Raw genomic sequence first — 24790 nt, 5'->3', positions numbered from 1 at the left:
GATAATATATATTATTGCATATATTTACCTTTTATTTATATATAATTTGCAAATATCCTGGTTTAGAGAGAGTTGTATGCAAATATATAATAAAAATGGACCTCCAGGTGTTCAATTTTGAACGTATTCAAACCTCCATTTTTACCTGAACGATAATCTTCACCGTATAAATCAAGCAAATAAGAGAAACTCAAAGTATGACCCATAAATATTTATTTAAACATTTCACATTTCAGTTAAATGTAAATGATTTACCACCTCTACACGTAACACATGAATATATGGTTGTGGTAAAGCCACACAGTTAGCTTATTTAAAAAGGATCAAACACTACTTTTTTACAAACAGCAGTCTGAGAAAGTTCAACAATAAAGGTCAAACTTTTTTTTATTTGTTATTTATGTAACCTTTTTAATAATTTGATTGGATTGCTTGCAAAGTAAATTAACTAGTTATGTTTGAGACTAATGAAATTTACTACACTGTAGTTTTGGCCCATCTAATTTAAACCTATTTCCAGTGGCCTAAGGCACAGGAATATTCTTATACTTTACAGGAAAGTTTATACTTTACAGACTGCACAGATGTATCCATGCAGAGGCTTTAATAACAATGATATTCAATATCTGTGCTGTAAGGTGCAACAGTTGACCTGTTTACATTTTCATTTGACCTAGAAGTTAAAATTATGAATGTGTTCTAAGCACGTAGATTTTGCCGAAAACCCTCAAACCCTTTATTTGCCCTTTGTGCGTTTTCCAGTCAGTTTGAATAAAAAGATGTCAAAGACATTTCTCTATTCAACAAAATTTGGGCAATAGTTTGGGTGTGCATCAAATGATGTGAAGAACTGTTCATTTACATTAAGAAAAACTTAGATGCGTTATATCATGAGGGGGCATCTCTACAGCTCAATGAAAGTGCTTTTCACTACTAAAGAAACATGTTCAAACCCCAAGAGATTGTGTTTAAATTAACTTTTGATGATAGCAAGGGTCATCATGTTTCAGCTTTCGATTACTTGTTCAGCCTATGGTGCTCTTTATCCAAACAAAAACTTTCATAAATGAAATTTCATGGATTCTTTGTAACAGAATAAAAATGAATAAAAGTCAAAACAACCAGGAAAAAACTCAAAGGTGAATAAAACAAATCAAGGAATGAGTATAAATGGGGGAACTAAAAACCCTAATTGAAAAGGGATGTGTTTGCGGAGCTCTCAGAGGAGAGTGTCATCAGTGCAGCCTCCCTCAAGGCCATAGCGGAACTCCTGCAGGTTGGACACTCCATAGAAATGAATGAAGGCTGCAGCCACCACCAGCACATGGAAGATCTGGTGTGAGTGAAACTATGAAAAAAGCAAATTAGGTGAGTAAATCTGCATCTGCATTTCACTATACTCCACAATATGACAAAGAAAATCATTTCTGACTAAACCACAAGATCAAAAACTCCTTCACTTACCCAAATATCACACTTGCCCGGGAAATAGCGCTCTGGGATTCGCGCAGCATACAGTCCAGCACCTGTGATGTACATGGCGCCCATCAAATAGAACCAGCCCATCTGTCCAACGGTAGTGGCTTTGACAAAACCCTCCTCGATGGTGAAGTGCATGGTGGGGACAATCCCGCTCAATCCAAGACCCATGAAAACTCCTAAAGAAAACATTTTTCAAAAACAATATGCTATGAATAAATGCTCCATTGTCTTGAAGCAGTGTTATTTTAGTATCATTGAGATACTATTATAATTTTTTATTTTGAATTAGTTATTATTTTACATTTTCATTTTAAATTTGTAGTGTTTTTAATAGAACAGAGAGGAAAAAACTAGAAGAAACTGCCATTCTGTCAGTTCCACCCAACCCCCTGAAGCAAAACAGTCACGTACTGTAAGAAAGCTGTTGCCATTTCTGCCATAATGCTGTTTAAAAAGAGTAGATGAGGTACGAGATCATTTTCAGTGATAAACCTACTCTTACATGAACTGTTCTGTTAATAGCCTTTTGTCGATCTGACTGTCTGTGGGTGAGGATACAAAAATGCAGAAGTATAATCCTGTGGTTATCATGAAAGTCCTGGAGCTGTCAAAAGTCAGCGTTTTACATCATTCGGCGGACAAAAAAACATGAATTTCTCAGTCCAGAGAAAGAGTAAACGTCGTTCATTCACATATACTACTCACTTTATATCAATACAAAGCGGGTTGAAAATCGATTCTGTGAAGTAGCACTTGAACTGTATTTCGTCACTCAGGTTCAATCTTTTACCATTAAAGACTGGCCTAAAATAAGCTAAAATTGACATTTTATGGCAAATACATCACTGCGCACCTGCTCTGGTGGGCCTGTGGCGGGGCGTGGAGAAACGGTCCCACTGTGCAACGACGATGGCTGCTATACCCAACACACAGACGATTGTGAGGTAGATGAGACGAGGCTGAGGAGAGCAGTAGAAGGAGTAGTAAAGCCAGGGTACAAAAGAGCCCATGATCAGCAAAGCAATTCCGGAGTAGTCTAGTCTGAGAGAGAGAAAACAGAGAGATAAGTCACTTAAAGTCATTTCCACCAGGAAATAGTGCAGTTAATAACAAAACTATAAACCTACTTCGAGAAAGTGCGAGATACTTTCTCAGAATGGCAGTAGACGGTGTGAAAAAGCCAGGAGAAGCTGAGGCACAGCACTGCACCCAAGAAGAACATCCCGAACACAACCTTCTCCTGCAAGGGGGCCATGAAGTACATATTGGGCCTCAACATGGTAAGTGTGCCCAGGCACAAGAATAAGATTAACCCTGTGGGGGGAAAAAATGGGTCAATGTTTGTTTGTTTTTTGTCTGGATCTTTTAATTTATTAAAAGATACATAACATTTTTTATTAAGTTGCATAAAGTCATGAAGGGGCATATAGTCAAACATATCAGTGATACAACTTTCCATATATCACAATGAAGAAATATATTTTAAAACTGTTTTTAAGATAAAGTTTAAATTTAAACCTGACTGAAATGGTACATTTTTCAAAATAATATGAAGCCATTGTGAACAAATAGTACATTTCTAAGATGAAAATGAGTATTATTGTTTTTTAAGTATTATTTTAGCATTTATTAAAGGTGCCCTAGATTATGTTTTTAAAAGATGTAATATAAGTCTAAGGTGTCCCCTGAATGTGTCTGTGAAGTTTCAGCTCAAAATACCCCATAGATTTTTTTTTATTAATTTTTTTAACTGCCTATTTTGGGGCATCATTATAAATGCGCCGATTTATGCTGTGGCCCCTTTAAATCTCCGCCCACAGAGCTCGCGCTTGCCTTAAACAGTGCCTTAAAGTTTACACAGCTAATATAACCCTCAAAATGGATCTTTACAAAGTGTTCGTCATGCATGCGTCAGATTATGTGAGTATTGTATAATGTTATATTCTTTACATTGATTATGAATGAGTTTGAGGCTATGCTGCGTGGCTAATGCTAACATTACACACTGTTGGAGAGATTTATAAAGAATGAAGTTGTGTTTATGCATTACACAGACTGCAAGTGTTTAAAAATGAAAATAGCGACGGCTCTTGTCTCTGTGAATACAGTAAGAAACGATGGTAACTTTAACCACATTTAACAGTACATTAGCAACATGCTAACGAAACATTTAGAAAGACAATTTACAAATATCACTAAAAATATCATGATATCATGGATCATGTCAGTTATTATTGCTCCACCTGCCATTTTCGCTGTTGTTCTTGCTTGTTTACCTAGTCTGTTGATTCAGACATTTTGCCCTTGTCTAATGCCTTTCATAATGATAATGTTGGGACCGTGGGCTGGCATATGCAAATATTGGGGGCTTACATATTAATGATCCCGACTGTTACGTAACAGTCGGTGTTATGTTGAGATTCGCCTGTTCTTCGGAGGTCTTTTAAACAAATGAGATTTATATAAGAAGGAGGAAACAATGGAGTTTGAGACTCACTGTATGTCTTTTCCATGTACTGAACTCTTGTTATTTAACTATGGCAAGATAAATTCAATTTTTCATTCGAGGGCACCTTTAATAATTAGATTTAGATTTTATTTTTATGTTTTCAGTTTTCATTCCAATTTTATTAACATTTTAGGTCATTTTGGTATGTGCTTTTGTCATTTTTATTGTTTTTTGTATTTAAAATATTTCTATATTGCTTTATTTTTTTATTACAATTTTAGTAATTTTAGTACTTCAACTTAAACTTATGTATTTAGTTAGTTGCCAAAGCAAATTTCAAATTTTTAAAGGTGCCCTTGATTCAAAAATTGAATTTACCTTGGCATAGTTAAATAACAAGAGTTCAGTACATGGAAAAGACATACAGTGAGTCTCAAACCCCATTGTTTCCTCCTTCTTATATAAATCTCATTTGTTTAAACGGCCTCCGAAGAACAGGCGAATCTCAACATAACACCGACTGTTACATAACAGTCGGGGTGTACGCCCCCAATATTTGCATAATGCCAGCCCATGATGTTCCCAACATTATAAAAGGCATTAGACAAGGGCAGCCAGTTAACGTCTGGAGCTGCACACAGCCGAATCATCAGACTAGGTAAGCAAGAACAACAGCGAAAAATGGCAGATGGAGCAATAATAACTGACATAATCCATGATAGCATGATATTTTTACTGATATTTGTAAATTGTCTTTCTAAATGTTTCGTTAGCATGTTGCTAATGTACTGTTAAATGATTTTCATTTTTTAAACACTTGCAGTCTGTATACTGCATAAACACAACTTCATTCTTTATAAATCTCTCCAACAGTGTAGCATTAGCCGTTAGCCACGGAGGACAGCCTCAAATTCACTCAGAATAAAACTTTAACATCCAAATAAATACTTTACTCACATAATTTGAAGCATGCATGACGAACATCTTGTAAAGATCCATTTGAGGGTTATATTAGCTGTGTGAACTTTGTAAATGCGCTGTAATATAGTCGACAGCTGGTGTGGCAGGGAGCATGCGATTTAAGGGGGCGGCGCCGAGTGTAAATCAGTGCATTGTTAATGATGCCCCAAAATAGGCAGTTAAAAAAATTAATTAAAAAAAATCTATGGGGTATTTTGAGCTGAAACTTCACAGACACATTCAGGAGACACCTTAGACTTATATTACATCTTGTGAAAGAACGTTCTTGGGCACCTTTAAGCTTTTCATCTTCCAGCTTCATTTCAATGAACAAAATTGATTTGAATAGTTTTAGTTAACAACAACAACACTGCTTGACATAACTGTTTTACACTAGATGGTTTTAAAATTTTTGCCTTTTTCATCACGGTCAATTTGTCAATGTTATACACTCATATGAATATTTATAATTATTTTTTTTAAAAATTTATTATAAAATAATATATTATTTTAGCATAAAAGGTTTATCTTGATCTTGCATGCTCTCAAATGAGAGCAGTGTTTGTTCTCGTAAATCGATCTTCTGCGTACTTATCGCACTAAATATATGCATGAGGTGCACAATAGCCACCATTCTCTGTGACGACTCCACACTGTAACCCCAACCTTACCCAACAAATGAGTCCAGATATTCCCAGTCTCTGTGTGGATCCTGAAAATGCTCCCAAAGCAAGCACGGAAAGAGGGCATGGGAGGCCGGTGACCGTGCAGGAGGTAGTCATTGTCTTTTAGCCACTCTGGCAGGACGTGAAAGGGAATGACCCTCCAACGGCCCTCCCAGACCTGCAGAACAGAGATTCGGCATTACCGCTTTGTTGCCATGCCCTTACAAACCTGTATGACTAACTTTGTTGTGTGGAACACAAAAGATGATATTTTGAAGAATGTTTTTACAGGTTCGTGAATGACATGAGGGTGAGTAAATGATGACAAGTTTAATTTTTTGGGGATAAATATCCCTTTAAATTTCCATTTAAGCAGTCATGTTTGATGATCACACCTTATGCACAAACTCCTCCATCTTCTCCATTGCATGGTGAGCCTGCAGTGGTAGCGTCAGAACCTCTCCGACTTCTTCATCCTCCTCTTCATCATCAGCAAGAACACTTGCTCCCTGTGGATACAATCAGAGCTCAAAATGAGCCTGCAGCACTTTCTGCTGATAGTGGCACTGAATATGAAAGACTCTGTAATGCATTCAGATTAATAATTATGTGGCTTGCCTCTGACTGGACTCCCTTGGTTCCTATGGGGCCATTCTCCTCCAGCAGGGGACCCAGCTCCATCAGCTCCACCTCAGCTGGGACGTGGCATTCCTCAGTGACCCGACAGTCCGCATGACTGGCAGACCTGATTTGGCCTGACATAAGTAGACTGCCCTGTGACCCGACCCAGACCTCTGAAGCCTCCACTTCAGTTCACTGTGGGCCAAAAGTAATGCATTCAATCAAAACAAAACTTCATGGCCAAAGTCAAGTCATGACAACACCAGTGACCCATAACAACAACAGAGATGGCTTACCTCTGACAGGAGCTTTGAACACAGGCAGGTCTAAACCAGCCTCCTGATGTTTGCCTCTCTATGAAATTGCATTCAGTCTTTGAAAAAAAAAAAAGAAAAGAAAAACCCCACAACAACTTGGCATTATTATCTCAGTTCAAAATACTGGCTGTGTTTCAAAGCCCATATAGCTGTTTACAATCACAGCTTATCATAGGCACATTATAATTTGTGGTTTTTCGAGTCATTATCATTCCCTACCATAGAGTGCAACAGTTGGGTTCCCAAAATAAAGATTCTATTCATTTTCTCCATAGGGGAATTGATTTAAAAACCTGTGGAAGTTGTTAATCGATTGGTATATGCTTTTTTTGAAGCCATCAGTCTGAATTATTTAAAGGATTAGTTAAAATTTCCTGATAATTCACTCACCCCCATGTCATCCAAGATGTTCATGCCTTTCTTTCTTTAGTCGAAAAGAAATTAAGGTTTTTGATGAAAACATTCCAGGATTTTTCTCCATATAGTGGACTTCAATGGAGCCCAAACGGATGAAGGTCAAAATTACAGTTTCAGTGCAGCTTCAAAACATCCTACACAATCCCAGACGAGGAATAAGGGTCTTATCTAGAGAAACCATCACTCATTTAAAAAAAAAAAAAAAAAAAAAAAGTTTTAACAATAAATGCTCATCTTGAACTAGCTCTCTTCTTCTCTATTAGAATTCTGGCAGTGTAGACACTGCTAAGTGTATTACTGCCCTCCACAGGTCAAAGTTTGAACTAAATCATATACAATATTCTAGTGCAAGTATATAACAATTAGTTCAAACTTTGACCTGTGGAGGGCAGTAATACACTTAGCAGTGTCTACACTGCCGGAATTCTAATAGAGAAGAAGAAGAAGAGAGCTAGTTCAAGATGAGCATTTATGGTTAAAACGTATAACATTTAAAAAAACAACTTTTTTTTAGAAAATGAGCGATGGTTTCTCTAGATAAGACCCTTATTTCTCGTCTGGGATCGCTGTAAACTGTAATTTTGACCTTCAACCATTTGGGCTCAATAGAGTGCCTCAGGGATGACGTATTTTTGTAGGCAAAACCCGGAAGCGAGTTAGCATTTTAGGACTTCCGGTTCCAACGCCGTAAAGTCTATGGGTTTTTTGAATGGGTTTTTGCCAAATCGCCTGAAATAAGGTCTGTGGTTAACAAAGCCTCTAATTACTTTCACGTTTTGATCTATGACATAAAACACACCAGTTATAACCCACTTGTGATTTTTTAAACTTTTACTGTGTCTTAAAATCGGCGGTTTGTCTTAACAAATTGCTAAAAGGGACTACTTCCTTTGGCAGGGACTTTAGAAGTCATCATTAAAAATAGGACATTTGGACAGCATTTCTCATGAAAAAGTGGATAAGTATTCATAACAGCACAGATCATAATCAGCAAGCATGTTTATAAATAAAGTTGTTTTCTAAATAAAGTTTGAGGAAGCTTGGTGGTGATGACGTTGATCCGCGACCATGGTGTGCTGTAGTCCGTTTATAGCCTACTGTTAGCCTTTTATATCTGACGACTTTATTTAGGCTTCAAAATCTATAAATGTTGTGTTAACTTGTAAAGATTATCTTGATAGACAAAACGTGTAAGTGTCATAACCCTTTGTTAAACACAGAGCTTATTTTCTGCTATTTTCCAAAAGTCTATGGGAAAAATGCATAGGCTTTCAATCGAGGGAACCCGTGCTCCGCTAACTTCCGGGTTGGCCTACAAAAACACGTCATCCCTGGGGTACTCTATTGGGGTCCACTATAAGGAGAAAAATCCTGGAATGTTTTCATCAAAAACCTTAAATTTCTTTTCGACTGGAGAAAGAAAGACATGAAAATCTTGGATGACATGGGGGTGAGTAAATTATCAGGAAGTTTTAATTTGAAAGTGAACTAATCCTTTAAGGTTATTTTATTTTTATTAGATTAAAAAAAAAAAAAAAAAGTATAACAGAGTAATTCCACGCGAAAAACTACATTACCCATGATTCTGCAGAGAAATGTCCACCAATCAGAGAACTGCGACAAACAAATAGTGGCAAAATACTTGTGAATTTACTGAATTTGCTTCAAGGGATTGTAGTTCTATCCCTCATTAAAGCGGTTTGCCTGATTTTTAAATCCTTTTTTTTTTTTTTGCTTCAAATCAAAGTTTGAAATGTCTTAAAAATTAAAAAAAAAAAAATAGCTGGTTGGTTTGGTTCATGGCTTATAACTCTTTAATACACTCATCCGATAACCTGCGGAAAGAGCCACTGAACGAATCTGTTTTTGTGAGCTGATTTAAAAGATCCGAGTCACTGCGAGGAATCAAAATTCTCACCACTAATTCGAATCAAACGTTCAAACGCACACTTGATTCTAAATACACTGTCCAGAATAGATAGGCAGCTCAGTGCATTTCGAATCAAAACCGTTATAAGTGACATAGATATCTGTATGAAGTGGCATCATACAGCTCATACCTACGACTAACGGTAATTAGCCTGCTGGCTAACAAGAGGCTTTACATTTAGAGGAAGAACAGCCAAAACACCGGTACACGTCATGATCAACACTTACAAGATCATCATACATAACATAACAACAGTGCTTCAGCAACAACTATACTGTATTATTCGCAAAAATGTCCCCAACAACGATTAATTAGGAAGAAATTAAGCGCTTTAAAAAAACAAAGCTGTTATATTAGGGCAGGTTAGCATTGAGACACAGAAACCGCTACGCACCGCTAAACTACTGTGTCTGGATGCGCTTACAACAATATATGAATCATAGTTTTGCCTTTGCATTGAAATAATGATGCATTTTATCGTCTAGACGGTTACCTGATTTCCAGAACTGCTGTTAAAGAAATTGGATCTCTTCCGGATGGCCACCAAACACCAGCAGGATGGAGAAACAGAGTTGAAAGCTGCTGTGTGTCAGACGGCGAGTTCAAACTGGCTCTCTGTTGCCTTTGAAATAACACTGCGGTGGCGCCACCTGCTGGTGAAAGACATTGCTGCAAGATATTTGGTAAAACCCCCACAGCGCTCTTTAGGGGCTCTCACTAACCCATTTATTTGGTGGTTCTTGTGAATTCTTCCACATTTACAGCAGTAATCTCCAGGTGATTTAATTTTTTGTAAAATACCAGGTAGTGACGGTTGAACTTCAGTCTGAGGACTGCACAGAAAATACTGAAGCGCTTTACAATACAGCAGCAGCACGTTTGTGTGATGGTCACATTTATCCGGCACGTGCTGGCAGCTTTTAGGAAGATAAAAAAACGGAGATGGAGAATTTTTGTGTTAAACCAGCTGGCCTTAGCTGGCAATCTCCTATAATCCCAAATCCTTATCCGTGGCAGTCTTTATAATCTCAGTCAAAGCAAAAGTGAGCATCCCACAATCAAAACATAGACAAAAAAAAAATGTAACGTTGGGGGGGGAAGAAATTAAAAACAAAAGTTGCCAGTGAAAACACTTTAATAAGCATTTCCTAGTTGTGTTCCTTTAGTGCATTTCGTATAAAATAATTGCATTGCTTTTTAAGGTTTAAGGTTAACACAACAGATAAACATATGGAGTGCAGCATGCATACAAAAAGACTTCAGTGACAGCAAATGCATCTCATAACAATGTGCACATACACCAAATATGAATGTCAGTCACATAGGCACATAAATATAATATTCAGCATTAAATTCAGCAAGCAGGTGTCTTAACACACTGGTGCCTTTTCAAGTGCATTAGATTGTTTTTTTCCTCCTAGTTTCAGCATCTTATTGTGAGCTTTCAGAGCACATCAAACCACAATGGTGAATATAAAGCCTGAGGAGACAGCAGATCGTCGTATCATGTTATATAATTAAGGGCTTTTAATATGAAGAATCAATTACGCCTGGACAGACTAGCATTTAAACATTTAATATGTATTATATACTGTCCATAACAGGGTAATTTGCTATATAAGAGCAGATTTGAAATGTCATATTTGCTTAAACACAATTGTGTGCAACTCAGTGTCTGTATCTTTGGAGTATTTAGTGGTCTGGGCCTTGAACGCCGAGAACGGTCTAATAGACGAAGCGTTGGCTCTGCCGGTAGCCGAGTTTGTCCAGGTTGGGATTACAGGCAAACTGGATCATGGGAGGTGGACCGCACATGAGGATCATAGAGTCGTCATTGGGTGGAGGCAGGTGCTCCTGAATCATCTCAGCATTGATGAAGCCCTGACTGTACTCCCAATCTGCAGACAAGTAAATACAGGTACACTTCAAAGGAAGACTAATTATGATAAATAAATAATATATGAAAAATCTAGTCTAAAATACATCCCATGTTCTTAAAAATTGTACTCTTTGTGTTCACATTGGTTTCGTATGGTTTGAAAAACTTTTATGTCATTATAAAGAAATTTTAAGTTTAAATTTAAAGGGATAGTTCACCCAAAAATGAAAATTTGATGTTTATCTGCTTACCCCCAGCGCATCCAAGATGTAGGTGACTTTGTTTCTTCAGTAGAACACAAATGATGATTTTTAACTCCAACCGTTGCCGTCTGTCAGTCAAATAATGCGAGTGGATGGGAACTTCTACTATAAGAGTAAATAAAACTTGCATAGACAAGTCCAAATTAAACCCTGCGGCTCGTGACGACACATTGATGTCCTAAGACACAGCACTCGGTTAGTGAGGTCTGATCACGCTCTGAGAACGGAAGTGATGTCTGGCACTCATTGAAGTATACACGCGAGACATCACTGCCGCGGTCAGAGCGCGATCAGACCTCACTAACCGAGTGCTGAACGCAGTTGGACATAGTGTGTTTTAGAGGTAAAAAAATTATATAAATACTATTCGGTTTCTCGCACAAACCGATCGTTTCGTGTCTTAGGACATCAATGTGTCGTCACGAGCCGCAGGGTTTAATTTGGACTTGTCTATGCAAGTTTTATTTACTTTTATAGTAGAAGTTCCCATCCACTCACATTATTTGACTGACAGACGGCAACGGTTGGAGTTAAAAATCATTATTTGTGTTCTACTGAAGAAACAAAGTCACCTACATCTTGGATGCTCTGGGGGTAAGCAGATAAACATCAAATTTTCATTTTTGGGTGAACTATCCCTTTAAAGAAATTAAAATGTCATGTGGTGTAACCAAGTGAAATGTAATAACATTCTCCTTACACAATGAATGCATGTGAGTGTACATTATTTACTAAAAAAAAAATATTATATAACGTAAAATTATTATTTAGTTTTTTGGTACAAATATTAAATTACAAAATGATTAATTCTTAAATATCATTACGTTTTTTGTCCGAGTCACACCACATGACATTGTACAAGCTGAACCTTTTGCCTTGCTATAAAAAGTCCACATATATTTTATTTCATCAGGACAGTTGTATCACCCTCACATTTTTGACCTTATGACCCAAATGAAATATCAAAATGAATTTTAATTGAGAGATTAAAAACATACTCAGTTTATTCAAGTCATTGTGTGTATAAATTGAATTTTTAATGTATTTGTAAATAAGTTCATAGGTCCAGACAAAACAAAATCATTTCTTTGACCCACATACTGTACACTACTGTTCAAAAGTTTGGAGTTTCATTCAGCAAGAATGCGTTAAATTGATCAAAAGTGACAGTAAATACAATTTTAATTTTTGAAGAATTCTGAAAAAAGTATGATTATTTCAACTGTTTTCAACACTGATAATAAAAAATGTTTAAACAGATTTTTAAAACAGATTAAAACATAAAACAGCTACTTTAAATTCACAATATTACTGTATTTTAAATCAAATAAATGCAGCTTTGGTGATCATGAGACTTCTTTTAGAAACATAAAAAAATCTTACAGACCCCAAACCTTTGAAATGTACTGTAAATCAAGCTTTACCATCTTGTAGGTCTTGTATAAACTAAAGTCTCATACCTTCAGGAGCTCTGTCCACCGTGAACCAGAGTTTGAAGCGATCTGGATGCCTCGCCTGAATCTCCTCCAGCTCATCCTTCAGCAGAATGTCCTTCTCAGTCTGGAAGGCAGATGAGAGGTAAACAGATTCAGTTTATACTTGCTAAGAAGTTGAAACTCTTTGAACATCATTTTTTATGTAATATTTTGTTTACTGTATGTACAAAACATTCCATCAAACTCTTAAAGAGAGAGTTCACCCAAAAATGAAAATCCTGTCATTATAAATTCAGAACTATCCCTTTAATTACGTCACTTTAATGGAACACCAACCTGGTTGGCAAAGAGCAGGCTGCATGTAGTTGTGTCACTTGGGTTCTTGATAATGTCACGAATCAGCTGCAACATTGGTGTAATGCCTACACAAGGAGAAGGGCAAATGATTTTAGTGATCATACGGCTTCATTATGACTAGAAATGAGGAGAAAGACGTTGTACCTGTTCCTCCAGAGATAAGACCCAATGTTTTTACAGTCTTGGTCTCGGCAGGGGCCTTCTTATCGGCCTGTATAGCGAACTGACCTGTTGGGTGGAGATGTAGGTGTAAGGTGTGACTGTAAATACATCCATCTAAATTCAGGTCAAATATTGATAGTAAATATGCTGTCAGACCTTCCCCTTTGTACTCCAGCAAACCTCCTGGTCCTCTGAAGTCAATCACATCTCCGATCCTCAAACTCTCCAGGTACTGGGACATCTTTCCCCCTTCGGGGAACTTTGGGTGCACATTCTTAAAATAAATCTGCAGAGGAAAATATGTCAGCTCTATAATAATAATTAAAACCCCAAAGGCTTTTACAAGAAATATAGACAAAGAGAACCTTCACAACTAGGTCAACGAATCCTTTGTCATCATCACTGGACACTGGTGTGTAAGGACGCACAATCAAATTCCCATCAATCCTGGCAGAGAGATAAACATGCTTGCCTTAAGACAGAAAGACAGGGAGAAAAGGAGATTTACTATTAATAGTCGATACACACCCCAGTCTGCCCATCAAGTTCCTGTTTACACCAGGTATGAACATCCGTATCAGATGATCAGATCACAATTGGAGACAAACTACTGTTTACATATGTCAACGTGTCTCAAATGGGTCATGACTACATACATAACATGCTATGTCAGTATGTTAATGCATGTTTAACTGCAAAAAGGTCATTTTCAGCATCATTACTCCAGTCTTCAGTGTCACATGATCAATCAGAAATCATTCTAATATGCTGATTTGGTGCTCAAGAAACATTTCTTATTATTTTAACATTTATTATATATTTTAATTATTATATATTATTATCAATCTTGAGAAGAGTTGTGCTAATTTATATTTTTGTTGAAACGGTAACATTATAAATGTCTGTACTGTCCATTTTGATCAATTTAATGCTTTCTTGCTGAAAAAAATTTAAGTTTATTTTTAAAAATACAATTATTAAAGGGTAAGTTCACCCAAAAATTTAATTTCTGTCATTAATTACTCACCCTCATGTTGTTCAAACCTTCGTTCATCTTCGGAACACAAATTAAGATATTTTTGATGAAATCTGAGAGCTTTCTGGTCTCCGATAGACTGCACGTTATTACCTCTTTCAAGACCCAGAAAGGTAGTAAAGACATCGTTAAAATAGTTCATGTGACTACAGTGGTTCAACTTTAATTTTATGAAGCGGGGAGAATACATTGTGTGTGCAAAAACAAAACAAAAATAACGACTTAATTCAACAATTTCTTCCTTCTGCATTCTGATGTAGAACCCGGAAGCGCTGCACTGTGTTTACTACGTGAACAGCGTAAGAGACTGACACGGAAGAGTATAAATTGTTGAATAAACTTGTTATTTTTGCACACAAAATGTATTCTCACCGCTTCATAAAATTAAAGTTGAACCACTGTAGTCACATGAACTATTTTAACGATGTCTTTACTACCTTTCTGGGTCTTGAAAGAGGTAATAACGTGCAGTCTATCGGAGACCAGAAAGCTGTCAGATTTCATCAAAAATATCTTAATTTGTGTTCCCGAAGATGAACGAAGGTCTTACAGGTTTGAACAACATGAGGGTGAGTAATTAATGACAGAAATTAAATTTTTGGGTGAACTAACCCTTTAATAATTGTATTTTTAAAAAGAAATTTAAACTTTTTTTTCAGCAAGAAAGCATTAAATTGATCAAAATGGACAGTACAGACATTTATGTTCCTGTTTCAACAAAAATATAAATTAGCACAACTCTTCTCAACATTGATAATAATATATAATAATAAAAATATATTAAAAATTTTAAAATAATAAGCACACAAAAAGCATTCTTGTCACTTCATAACATGAATGAAGATGAACGAAGGTCTTACGGGTTTGAAACAACATGAGGGTGAGTAATAAATGACAAATTTCATTTTAGGGTGATCTAACCCTTTAAAGTATTAAAGATGCTAAAGAGGATCTTTTCGTCGACTGAGAAACCAAAGACCGTTAGTGAGTTTTTGAAATGAGCGCATGCGTAAGAACAACCCCCCTCCTTCACAGTTCATTTCGAGGGAACGCCTCCCAAAACTCGTGCACGAGTATTGGAACACGAGTGTTTACCACCGGCATTTGCTGTGTCGTGTTAGTAGATTCATTATGTCGGACTCACCGCAGGTAACTCATAATCTGCAGTTGTTACTCCTGTCTCCTGACAAAAATATTGCATGCGGCGCCTGTGGAGTGTGGAAAGTTACTGGAGCGCGCAGCCGCGCTCGTCTCTCACAAGGAACGTCATGGCAGTGATTGACAAGCCAGAGGGCCAATCCGCGCACGTCTTTCACAAGGAACGTAATGGCAGTGATTGACAAGCCAGAGGGCCAATCGTTTACGCGATGATCGCATAAACGATTGGCTGATGTTTTTAAGGCCCTACCTCGTGCACAGATGATGTATATTAATATTATTCCTTTTAGTGCATCTAATAAATAGTCTTTTATCAGTTAGTAAAGACAGTTTCAAGTAATATTGCAAAAATGTATAAAACAAAACATCCTCTTCAGCACCTTTAACTCTGAATGTGCATACATCACATGATAAGTGTCATGGAATTAATCCTGGAATACTGAAGAAAACCACATAAATGAAAAACTCACTTTAGTGTAAAGGTTGATTGAAATGCATGTAGGTGGTCCTTTACGGCATGTTTGTGTTTCTAACCGGATCACGCCAATTCTTGTACCCCATTTACACCTATATTTAGCGCAGTCCACTAATGCCAGGTCTAAACATCATCCTGATTACTCTCAAGCAAATGTGCATGTGTAAACAAGCTGCTTTTCAACTCATTTATCATTTAACACACAGTTCTTATCCAAAGCAGCTTAACCCAGTCTACATGATGGGACAGGTGTGGGATTTCAGCACGCTTCAGACCAAAACCTGCAACCTTTGTATTAGCAGCAGAGAAACAACCGACCCACCACCCACTCACAGTCAATACCAGAGTCCTATTAAAGACTTCTTACCTACTGGTAATCCCAAAACATGCTCTGGGCTAGGCAAGGCGAACCGAAACCTGCGGGTATCATGACTTATGATCTGTAGGAATAGAGTTAATTTATTATTTTGTCAACAGCATCTTGTCAGCACCACAGATATAAATTATATCACATGGAAATAAAGAGACAGGGCAAATACCTCTTTGTCTACTAGTCTCAATTTGTATTTTTCAGAGGGATCAATCAGTGTAATCTGTGGTTTCCTTTTCCTGTTAAAGTAATAATAACCCAGCAGACCTGCTGTTGAGACCAGCACCACTCCAACTGTCACTGCTACTGTAGTGGACTAAAATACAGATTAGTGCATATTAACAAGGTAACAGAAAATAACAAATTATAAATAACAGCTAAAATGCATTCATTGGTTTTTTCGCTATATACAACATAAGTGTGTTATGCATCAATGAATCATCTGCATTTCCAAGAATAAACTCTGACGTTTCTGCTTTGGTATCCCATTTCTAGACGAACTGTCTGCTGATTGTTTCCTACTGAAAACTGTAATTTAAATGCAAATGAATGAATAGCACATCTTCAATTGTGTGGCATGACTAGTCATTATGCTGGGTGCTGATAAGCAGCAATGTTATGCGAAACAAACTTGGTGGGATTCCAAAGCAGTAACTTGGCACGACGTATGTCCTCTAAATGGTAGTAAATAATCTTTAGTATACTTATTTAGTATACTTATCCAAACGTTTGTGACTTACCATGAAGTAACTCATGACGAGTGATGATCTACTTCTACAAGGAGATTCAGTCAGAACAAACCTGCAGACTAAACGTTCGTCGACACACCCATGAATACGCAGGCGTAGAGCTCGGTGTTGGAGGCAAACAACGCTGCGCAGTTAATGCGCATAGCAAAACGTTTCTTAGAACGCATTCCGTTCTGCGTAATCCCATCCTCATTACAACACTATCTAATGTCTGTTGTCGGCGAGTCACTCAGCAGCCGGAAACACATAAAACCAGACGGAAAATAAAAGTCCTTAAATCTCAATTTGTTCAGAAATTTACATCACTTTATTTGGAAAATTAAATATGTTCGAAAATAAAGTGCAAATAATTAATGTCCTTCAATTTTTTTTGTTCGTCTAGAAATGTAATTTATTTGTTTATAAAAATGTAAAACAATTTAAAATGTAAAAAAGTGGAAGTAATTCAATGCACAGAAATTTAAGGTAATTTATTCATTAAATGTATATATAAAATTCACTAATTCAAAAAAGTGCAGGCCATTTCCTGACAAATACAGATTATGTGCTCAAATCACCATCATCATCAACAGAGTCCTTTTGAGGTTTTAGGATGCATACATTGGTTTCCCTTATATATTAATTTATGCTCAAGCCATTATCTTTTTAACATAATTGCGGACATTGATGTGAAGCTGATTCGAAGTCTCTGAAAATATCTCCATTGCCAGAGCCTTTGTCTCTTCTGATCCATTCCAAAGGGCCCGATAAACAGGTAGTGTGTACTTCTGTTTCCCCTGTAAGTAAAAAGTCAATCTTTTAAAATAAGCTAAATCTATCTCTATTCATACAATTGATCCATTTATTAGTCCAAAGAGCTGAATGAATTATAAAAATGTACAGATTCTAACCTGGCTCGTGAGGAAATTGCGAATATGTTGGAATCCTGGTTTATGCTGGTTCTTCGCAACAATCTGGGCCCATCGCAATTTCAGCTCGGCATTGTTGGACTCAGTAATATGCGAGTAGCACTCCTCTAGTTTCTTTATGTTACCTGTTAATATGGGAATGCTTATTTATTTTACAATCTACTTAAAATACTTAAAAGTTCTCAAAAACACAATGAGTTATTTGCACCATCTGGAAGGGGTGACTTCTCAATGATCTTGTCCAAGAAGTAGACAGTTTGGTAAGTCTTCCATGGTTTTATATCAGTTTGGCTGATGGATTCCAAGTCCAGGTTATGGTTAACCCACATTTCAGCTAACAGCTCTGCTGGTTTCATCAGTGTCTGACCAGCAGAGAGATCAGGGACATATGGAGGCCAACCAGGCACATTGAGCCAGCTGTCAAAATCCAGACCTAGCAAAGCACATGAGAAGATAAAAGCTGATGACAAAAAGCTGTTTGCCCAAAAAAGTAAAAAAAAAAAAAAAAAATTAGACTATCCTTTGTGATTTTATAACAAAGAAATGCTTCAAATGGTATTTTTCCACACCCTCAATTTTGTGGACATTCTTCTCTTTCAGGTCTGGGAAATACTCCAGGTAGAACTCCAATGTATCCTCCGCCAACACACTTCTGAACTTGAACTTTTCCACATAAGCCTTGAAGAGACACAATTGCTGTTTTATCATATGTACATATTTTCATTTATATATATAGTTTGGGGTCCGTAAGATTTTTTTTAAAAGAAATGACTACTTTTATTTAACAAGGACGCATTAAATAAAAAGATTTTTAACAGTGTTACAAAAAATCCATTTCAAATAAATGCTGTTCTTTAGAACTTTCTATTAATCAGAGAATCCAGAAAAAAATGTATCATGGTTTCCACAAAAATATTAAGCAGAACAACTATTTTCAACATTTTTAGTAAGAAATATTTCTTGAGCACCAAATGATTAATGATCCTTTCTAATGATTTCTATTGGTAACTAAAACTATTATAATATTTTTTATTAATTGAAATAAAGCTATAATAAAATGAATAGATGATAAACTTCAACAAAATGAAAATTAGAAATGCCTTCCTTGTTGAAGCACTAAAATTACTTAATTACTAATAAATAAAAACTAAAGCTAAATCTGATAAAAAAATTAAACATAAGTAGAAATATTTAAAAAGAGCAAAAACTAATACAAATGACAAAATTACTAAAATTAAACTGAAAATATAAAAAATTTAAAATATGAACAAAAACTAAAATAGTATATAAATAAAATAACAATACACTGAAGACCAGAATAATGGCTGCTGATAATTCAGGTTTGCCATTACAGGAATAAATTACAGGTTAAAAATATTAAAACTGAAAACAGTTATTTTATATTTTAATAATATTTCACAATAATTGTTTTTACTGTATTTTTTATTTTAAAAAAAGCAGCCTTGGAAAGTATAAGAGACTTAACATTTAAAAATGTTACTGAACCCAAACTTTCAAACAGTAGTGTATATTATTTATTTATTATTATTATTATTATTATTTATTAAGAATAGTTTCTGTAGGCTTATTGTTCTGGTAACCTTGAGGAATGCATCAAAGCGTGACTGATCTCCTGTGAGGTGGGCCAGGTAGGAAACAAAGCAGAAGCCTTTCTCATAGGGCGTTTCATTATAGGTATCATCAGGATCGACACCTGTGTAGAAGAGACATGGAGGCAGTTACAACCAATTCTTCACAACTTGCAATAAATAATGACCAAGTAGTTCCTACTTACAACATCAAATTAAATAGACAATAAACTAGTGGTACCTGGTTCGATCTTAACCCGTAGTTTATTGAGAGGATGGTCCTCTCCAGTGTTGTCCATGTGCTGACGTAGAAGAGCTTTACCAGTCGCCGCCTCCAGACATGTATAAGCCTCTCCTGCGAATGAAATGGCACCTTTTAATAAACTCTGTATTTGTGAAACACTTCAATTAAAGGGATAGTTCACCCAAAAATGAAAATTTGATGTTTATCTGCTTACCCCCAACGCATCCAAGATGTAGGTGACATTTTTTCTTCAGTCGAACACAAATGATGATTTTTAGCTGCAACCGCTGCCGTCTGTCAGTCAAATAATTGCAGTAGATGGGAACTTAATCTATAAGAGTAAATAAAGGTTGCTTAGACAAATCCAAATTAAACCCTGCGGCTCGTGACGACACATTGATGTCCTAAGACACGAAACCATCGGTTTGTGTGAGAAACCGAACAGTATTTATATCATTTTTTACCTCGAAAACACCACTATGTCCAACTCCGTTCATGACTCCTTTAGTGATGTCTGATTGCGCTCTGACAGCGGCAGTGATGTCTGACACTCATTGAAGTATATGCGCGAGACATCACTTCCGTTGTCAGAGATATAAATACTGTTCGGTTTCTCACACAAACCGATCGTTTCGTGTCTTAGGACATCAATGTGTCGTCACAAGCTGCAGGGTTTAATTTGGATTTGTCTAAGCAAGGTTTATTTACTCTTATAGATGAAGTTCCCATCTACTGCCATTATACGACTGACAGACGGCAGCGGTTGCAGCTAAAAATCATCATTTGTGTTCGACTGAAGAAAAAATGTCACCTACATCTTGGATGCGCTGGGGGTAAGCAGATAAACATCAAATTTTCATTTTTGGGTGAACTATCCCTTTAAGGGTCAAGTAATGTAAAGCATACCATACAGCTCCCTGCAAACTCTACGTTGAGCGTACATCGTGAAGCCCTCGTTCAGCCAGAAATCGCCCCAGGTGGCGTTGGTGACGAGGTTCCCAAACCAGCTGTGGCAGATCTCGTGTACAATGACATCAGCAAGAGAGCGATCGCCGGCCAGCAGACAGGGTGTGACAAAGGTCAGGCAGGGGTTCTCCATCCCACCGAAAGGGAAGGATGGAGGCATGAACAGCACATCATATCTAGACAAATACAATAAATAAAGACACACATCTATTGTAATATAGTTTATGTAATAAAGGTTCTCTTCAGATTGTATAAAGCCACTTTAGATCCATCAGAATATGATGTATTTTTGTAAGCCAAAACCTGGAAATGAGTTAGCATTTTAGCAGTTCCGGTTCCATTGTCCTGAAGGCGATGGGTTTTTTGAATGGGTTTTTGGTTAAACGCTTAAAATAAGGTCTGTGATGAACACAAGCTCAATATATTTTCACATTTTATTCTACAATATAAAATACATCAGTAATAATCTCTTGTGATTTTTTTTTAAAGCTTTTGCTCGTCTTGTAAAAGGCAGTTGCTAACAAGTGGCCAAATGGGACTACAAAGGTTGTCGAAGACATTAAACGTTTAGCTTTTGACTTCTGTTGATTGTATTTTCACTTCAAAATTCATAAAAGGTTGTATTTGTGAAGATTATCCCAATGAAGAAAACGTGTAAGAATCATAAGCCTGGAAAATCCTATTTTTTCCAGGGTGATGCTAACTTACAGGTTGGCCTACAAAAATACATCATCCACTCTGTTAGGAAGGTATTCAAAAAAGCATCTCCCACCTTCCCCAAACATAGGGTCCAAACAGTTTCTCTCCCACAGACAGGAACTCTTCGATCACATTATCATACTCTTGCTTGGCTGCCTGCAGTAAACAAGGCTCGGTCCAAACACGCGTCCTGAAAACGGTGTTAAAAATCAGAAATGTTTATTACTACAATAATAATTATTATTATTTAAATGTTTACTTTATAATAGGGTCTACTTATAATGTTAGTGAAGTTTTTTTGCACCAAAACCATTCAACCACTGCAGCTTAGTTTCAATAGATCTTTTTTGGGGGGAGAAAGTTACAGTATGTTTTTATAGCACAATGAACTCTTACCTCAGAAGAGTAACAAGGACTTTATTCCTTGTGATATGAGCCCTTTGTGGTAAAGGATCTGGGATGTTTTTACCTGGGTCCCACCTCAGCAGACTGCAGGTCCCCTACTGCCAGTGCTACCAGGTAAGCGGGAATGGGATGCTCCATAGTGAACAGGAAAGCGCTGTCTGCTTTCCTCTGCTCCCATTTACTAGCGCTCATAACTGCTGTGAAGCCATCAGGCACCTGATAAGAAGAGGGAGGACCGTCAAAGTAAGAAGCTACTGTGTTTATGAGACAGTTCAAAGGGCAATGATAAGAAATGAGCTCTAAGCCTCATCATGTAGGCTAAAGAAAACCCAGATCTGATTATTCTTGTGCATTTTTTTCCCTTGGGAACCTACATACACTATATATATATACACTAAAGAAGATGCTTTTGCCCAGTAGGTATATCATTTTATATTAATCATTTATACACTACTATTCGAAAGTTTGGGGTCGGTAAAATGTTTTAATGTTTTTGAAAGATTATATCCTCACCAAAAGCTGGATTTATTTAATTAAAAATACAGTAAAAACAGTAATATTGTGAAAAATTACTACAATTTATAATAACTATTTTAAAATATTTTAAAATGTATTCCTATTATGGCAAAGCTGAATTTTCAGCATCATTACTCCAGTCTTCAGTGTCACATGATCCTTCAGAAATCATTCTAATATGCTAATTTGCACAAGAAACATTTCTTATTGTTAAAAAGAGTATTTTTGTGGAAACCATTTTCAGGATTTTTTGATCAATACAAAGTTCACAATAACAGCATTTATTTGAAATAGAAAACTTTTGTAAATTATAAATGTTTTTACTGTCACTTTTGATCAACTTAATGCATCCTTGATGAATAAAACTAATAATTTCTTTTTTTTTTTTTTTTTAAATGAAGTATATTATATAGCCTAATTGTTTTATGCCACACAAAAACATGCATAAAAAAATTATAAATAAAAAATAAGAACCCAATTTTTGCAATCCAATCACCATATCCTGATTCCTCTTTATACCCCTATATTCGACCGGCCCAATGGCCTCACCTGAACTGCTGCTGAGTAGGTGCTCTTGACTGCTGGAGTATCAAAGCAAGGGAAGAAGGAGCGATTGAGAACAGCCTGGCCTTGAGTAAAAACATAAGGCTTGAGCTTTCCCGCAGTCTGCTCTGGTTCCAGCCAACACACCTAAAAAGAAGATACATGCGTTCGGTGAGACATTACCTGCACAACAGCCGAGTAAGTGCTCTTTGTCATGGGAGTATGGAAGCCGGGAAACAGGCTGCGGTTCAGGACAGGGAACCCAGACGTGTACAAGAACGGAAGCGTCTTCTCAGCCGTCTGCACTGGGTCCAGCCATGACATCTACAGAGAAGTATGGAAGCTTGTTTCCGCCACGGAATAAAAAAACAAATGTAGTGACTTTTTATTTCACAATTCTTCCTATTTTTCTCAGAATTGTGAGTAGATAACTCGATTACGAGAAAAAAGGTGAGTTTATCTTGCAGTTCTAACTTCCTCAGAATTTAATTTCTTTCACAGAATTGAGGTATAAACTTGCAATTTAAAAAGGAAATTGCAACTTTTTAACTCAAAATTCTGACTTTTTTCAAAGAATGGTGAGATATAAGCTCAGAATTGCGAAAAAAGTCAGAATTGCGAGATATAAACTTGCAATTTAAAATTTTTTAAATTTTTACCTCAATTCTGACTTTTTTCTTGCAGTTGAAGGTATATATCTTGCAATTCCGAGTTTACAACTCAAAATTCCGAGTTTACAACTCAAAATTCCGAGTTTACAACTCAAAATTCCGAGTTTACAACTCACACTTCTGCCTTTCTCAGAATTGTGAGATATAAACTTGAAATTCTGAGTTTTTTCCCCTAGCAATTGCAAGTTTCTTTCACAATTCCGAGTTTACAACTCATAATTCTGACTTATTTTTTATCATAATTATGAGAAACAGATTTGCGAGATAAAAAGTCGCAATTACCTGTTTATTTGTTTACATTCCATGGGGGAAACAAGCTACCATAGTGATGCATGCAAGCTTGCTTGAACAATAAATTAAAGAAATTTACCATCTGAAGGCTTCAAGTGTTAGTGAATAAAGGCTGGAAGACTGCAAGAATAGGTTCAGAAAGAGAAACCAAAGTATTCTTCCTTCTAGGTCTCATGACAAGTGAACAAGTTTCAGTTTTGATCATTGAGGCTCAGCTCAGGTTGTCATGAACTGTCAAAATGGAAATTATTATGAAACAAAAAATGATTAAAAGCACAGTTTTGCTTGCTTACCCCTGGTCCATCAGAAGCTGTATATTTGACTGCAAGCTGAAGTTTGTCTTCAGAGTTGAAAGGCGTGGGAAACTTCACAACGAGTGTGGTGCCATAACTGGTGAAGTCCTGAATCAGAAATTCTGCTCTGGTCCAGTCACGCGCATTACGACTGAATGTGATTTCATGCACGGACAGTGTTGGATGAATATCTAGCTGTAACTCACTCTGACTATCCTGAATGCACTGCAGCTGTATTGTTTCGGTGCCTGAAATGCTTTTCTGTTCAAAATCCACTTTAATATCGAGATGAAAATGGTCTATTTTAAATTGGCGGAAACTAGAGGAGGTAGCGACATCTTCGGCTTTGTCTGAATACAGCGTAAATGTTTTATCCATTGTCCAGGCAAAAAAATATACAACAGTCGCTCCAACGGCTACAGCAACACCGGTCAATCTGCTTTTTCACTCAGAAATGACAAGTGAACTGTGGTAAAACAATCCGCGCGCTGAACACTGATAGGTACAGCATGTGAACTGAATTAACAAAGCACTTGCCTGCGTTACTGCAGCGCAGTGTTGTTTGTCATGAACACGTGACAGATGACCAATAGATGAATCGTAAAAATCTTGCTGGCGAGACAGACGTTTGAGCCACATTCAAATCTCAGTACGTGTTGTCCTCATTTTTGTTTTGTTTGTCTCTTTTACATTAGTGTACAGTATTTTAAATATATTCCTTCTAAGGATTGGTATCTCAAAATTCTCCCCACCAATCTCTATAAAACGTTCACAATTCATAATTCAGTAATCAGTGATAGTCCAGTAATCACTGTGATAGGCTCATCTATATGAGCGGTGAAAAAAGTAACAGTTGCCACGTGACAGCTGCCGCCCGTTTATGCACCACTTCAGTAACGTTAGCATTCTGAATTGTTTTCCTCCAATATTTTAATGGAT

The 24790-nt window shown here is 36.7% G+C and overlaps 3 protein-coding genes across 4 annotated transcripts; all 3 read right to left on the bottom strand.

The window, feature by feature from the left end:
• Positions 1-196: 196 nt before the first annotated feature.
• adipor1a (adiponectin receptor 1a) lies at positions 197-9475 on the bottom strand. Its single transcript, XM_048171759.1, has 9 exons — positions 9335-9475; positions 6474-6550; positions 6175-6372; positions 5952-6065; positions 5563-5734; positions 2610-2796; positions 2336-2523; positions 1465-1658; positions 197-1348 (listed from the first exon to the last, which is right to left on the bottom strand). The coding sequence occupies exons 3-9, from the start codon at positions 6316-6318 to the stop codon at positions 1220-1222; spliced, it is 1128 nt and encodes a 375-aa protein (XP_048027716.1). The 5' UTR covers positions 6319-6372; positions 6474-6550; positions 9335-9475; the 3' UTR covers positions 197-1219.
• Positions 9476-9958: 483 nt separating this feature from the next.
• Positions 9959-16848, bottom strand: LOC125256124 (NADH-cytochrome b5 reductase 3). The gene is made up of 9 exons (XM_048171760.1): positions 16718-16848; positions 16147-16293; positions 15975-16047; positions 13304-13410; positions 13095-13224; positions 12921-13004; positions 12756-12841; positions 12444-12543; positions 9959-10739 (listed from the first exon to the last, which is right to left on the bottom strand). The coding sequence occupies exons 1-9, from the start codon at positions 16730-16732 to the stop codon at positions 10567-10569; spliced, it is 915 nt and encodes a 304-aa protein (XP_048027717.1). The 5' UTR covers positions 16733-16848; the 3' UTR covers positions 9959-10566.
• A 333-nt stretch (positions 16849-17181) lies between these two features.
• LOC125256118 (arginyl aminopeptidase (aminopeptidase B)) lies at positions 17182-24402 on the bottom strand. 2 transcript variants are annotated; one of them, XM_048171747.1, is made up of 11 exons: positions 23852-24402; positions 22603-22743; positions 21602-21753; positions 21206-21322; positions 20374-20609; positions 19465-19578; positions 19236-19348; positions 18204-18312; positions 17843-18067; positions 17617-17759; positions 17182-17502 (listed from the first exon to the last, which is right to left on the bottom strand). In XM_048171747.1, the coding sequence occupies exons 1-11, from the start codon at positions 24227-24229 to the stop codon at positions 17356-17358; spliced, it is 1875 nt and encodes a 624-aa protein (XP_048027704.1). In that variant the 5' UTR covers positions 24230-24402; the 3' UTR covers positions 17182-17355. The 2 variants fall into 2 exon arrangements, with proteins under 2 accessions (XP_048027704.1, XP_048027705.1); XM_048171748.1 differs by lacking the exon at positions 22603-22743 and adding an exon at positions 22780-22920 and having other exon boundaries at positions 23852-24400.
• Between the last annotated feature and the right edge of the window lie 388 nt (positions 24403-24790).

Source organism: Megalobrama amblycephala, linkage group LG21 (genome assembly GCF_018812025.1).
Source record: "Megalobrama amblycephala isolate DHTTF-2021 linkage group LG21, ASM1881202v1, whole genome shotgun sequence".
Taxonomy (NCBI): domain Eukaryota; kingdom Metazoa; phylum Chordata; class Actinopteri; order Cypriniformes; family Xenocyprididae; genus Megalobrama; species Megalobrama amblycephala.
This window is presented reverse-complemented; position numbering and strand designations above follow the sequence as displayed.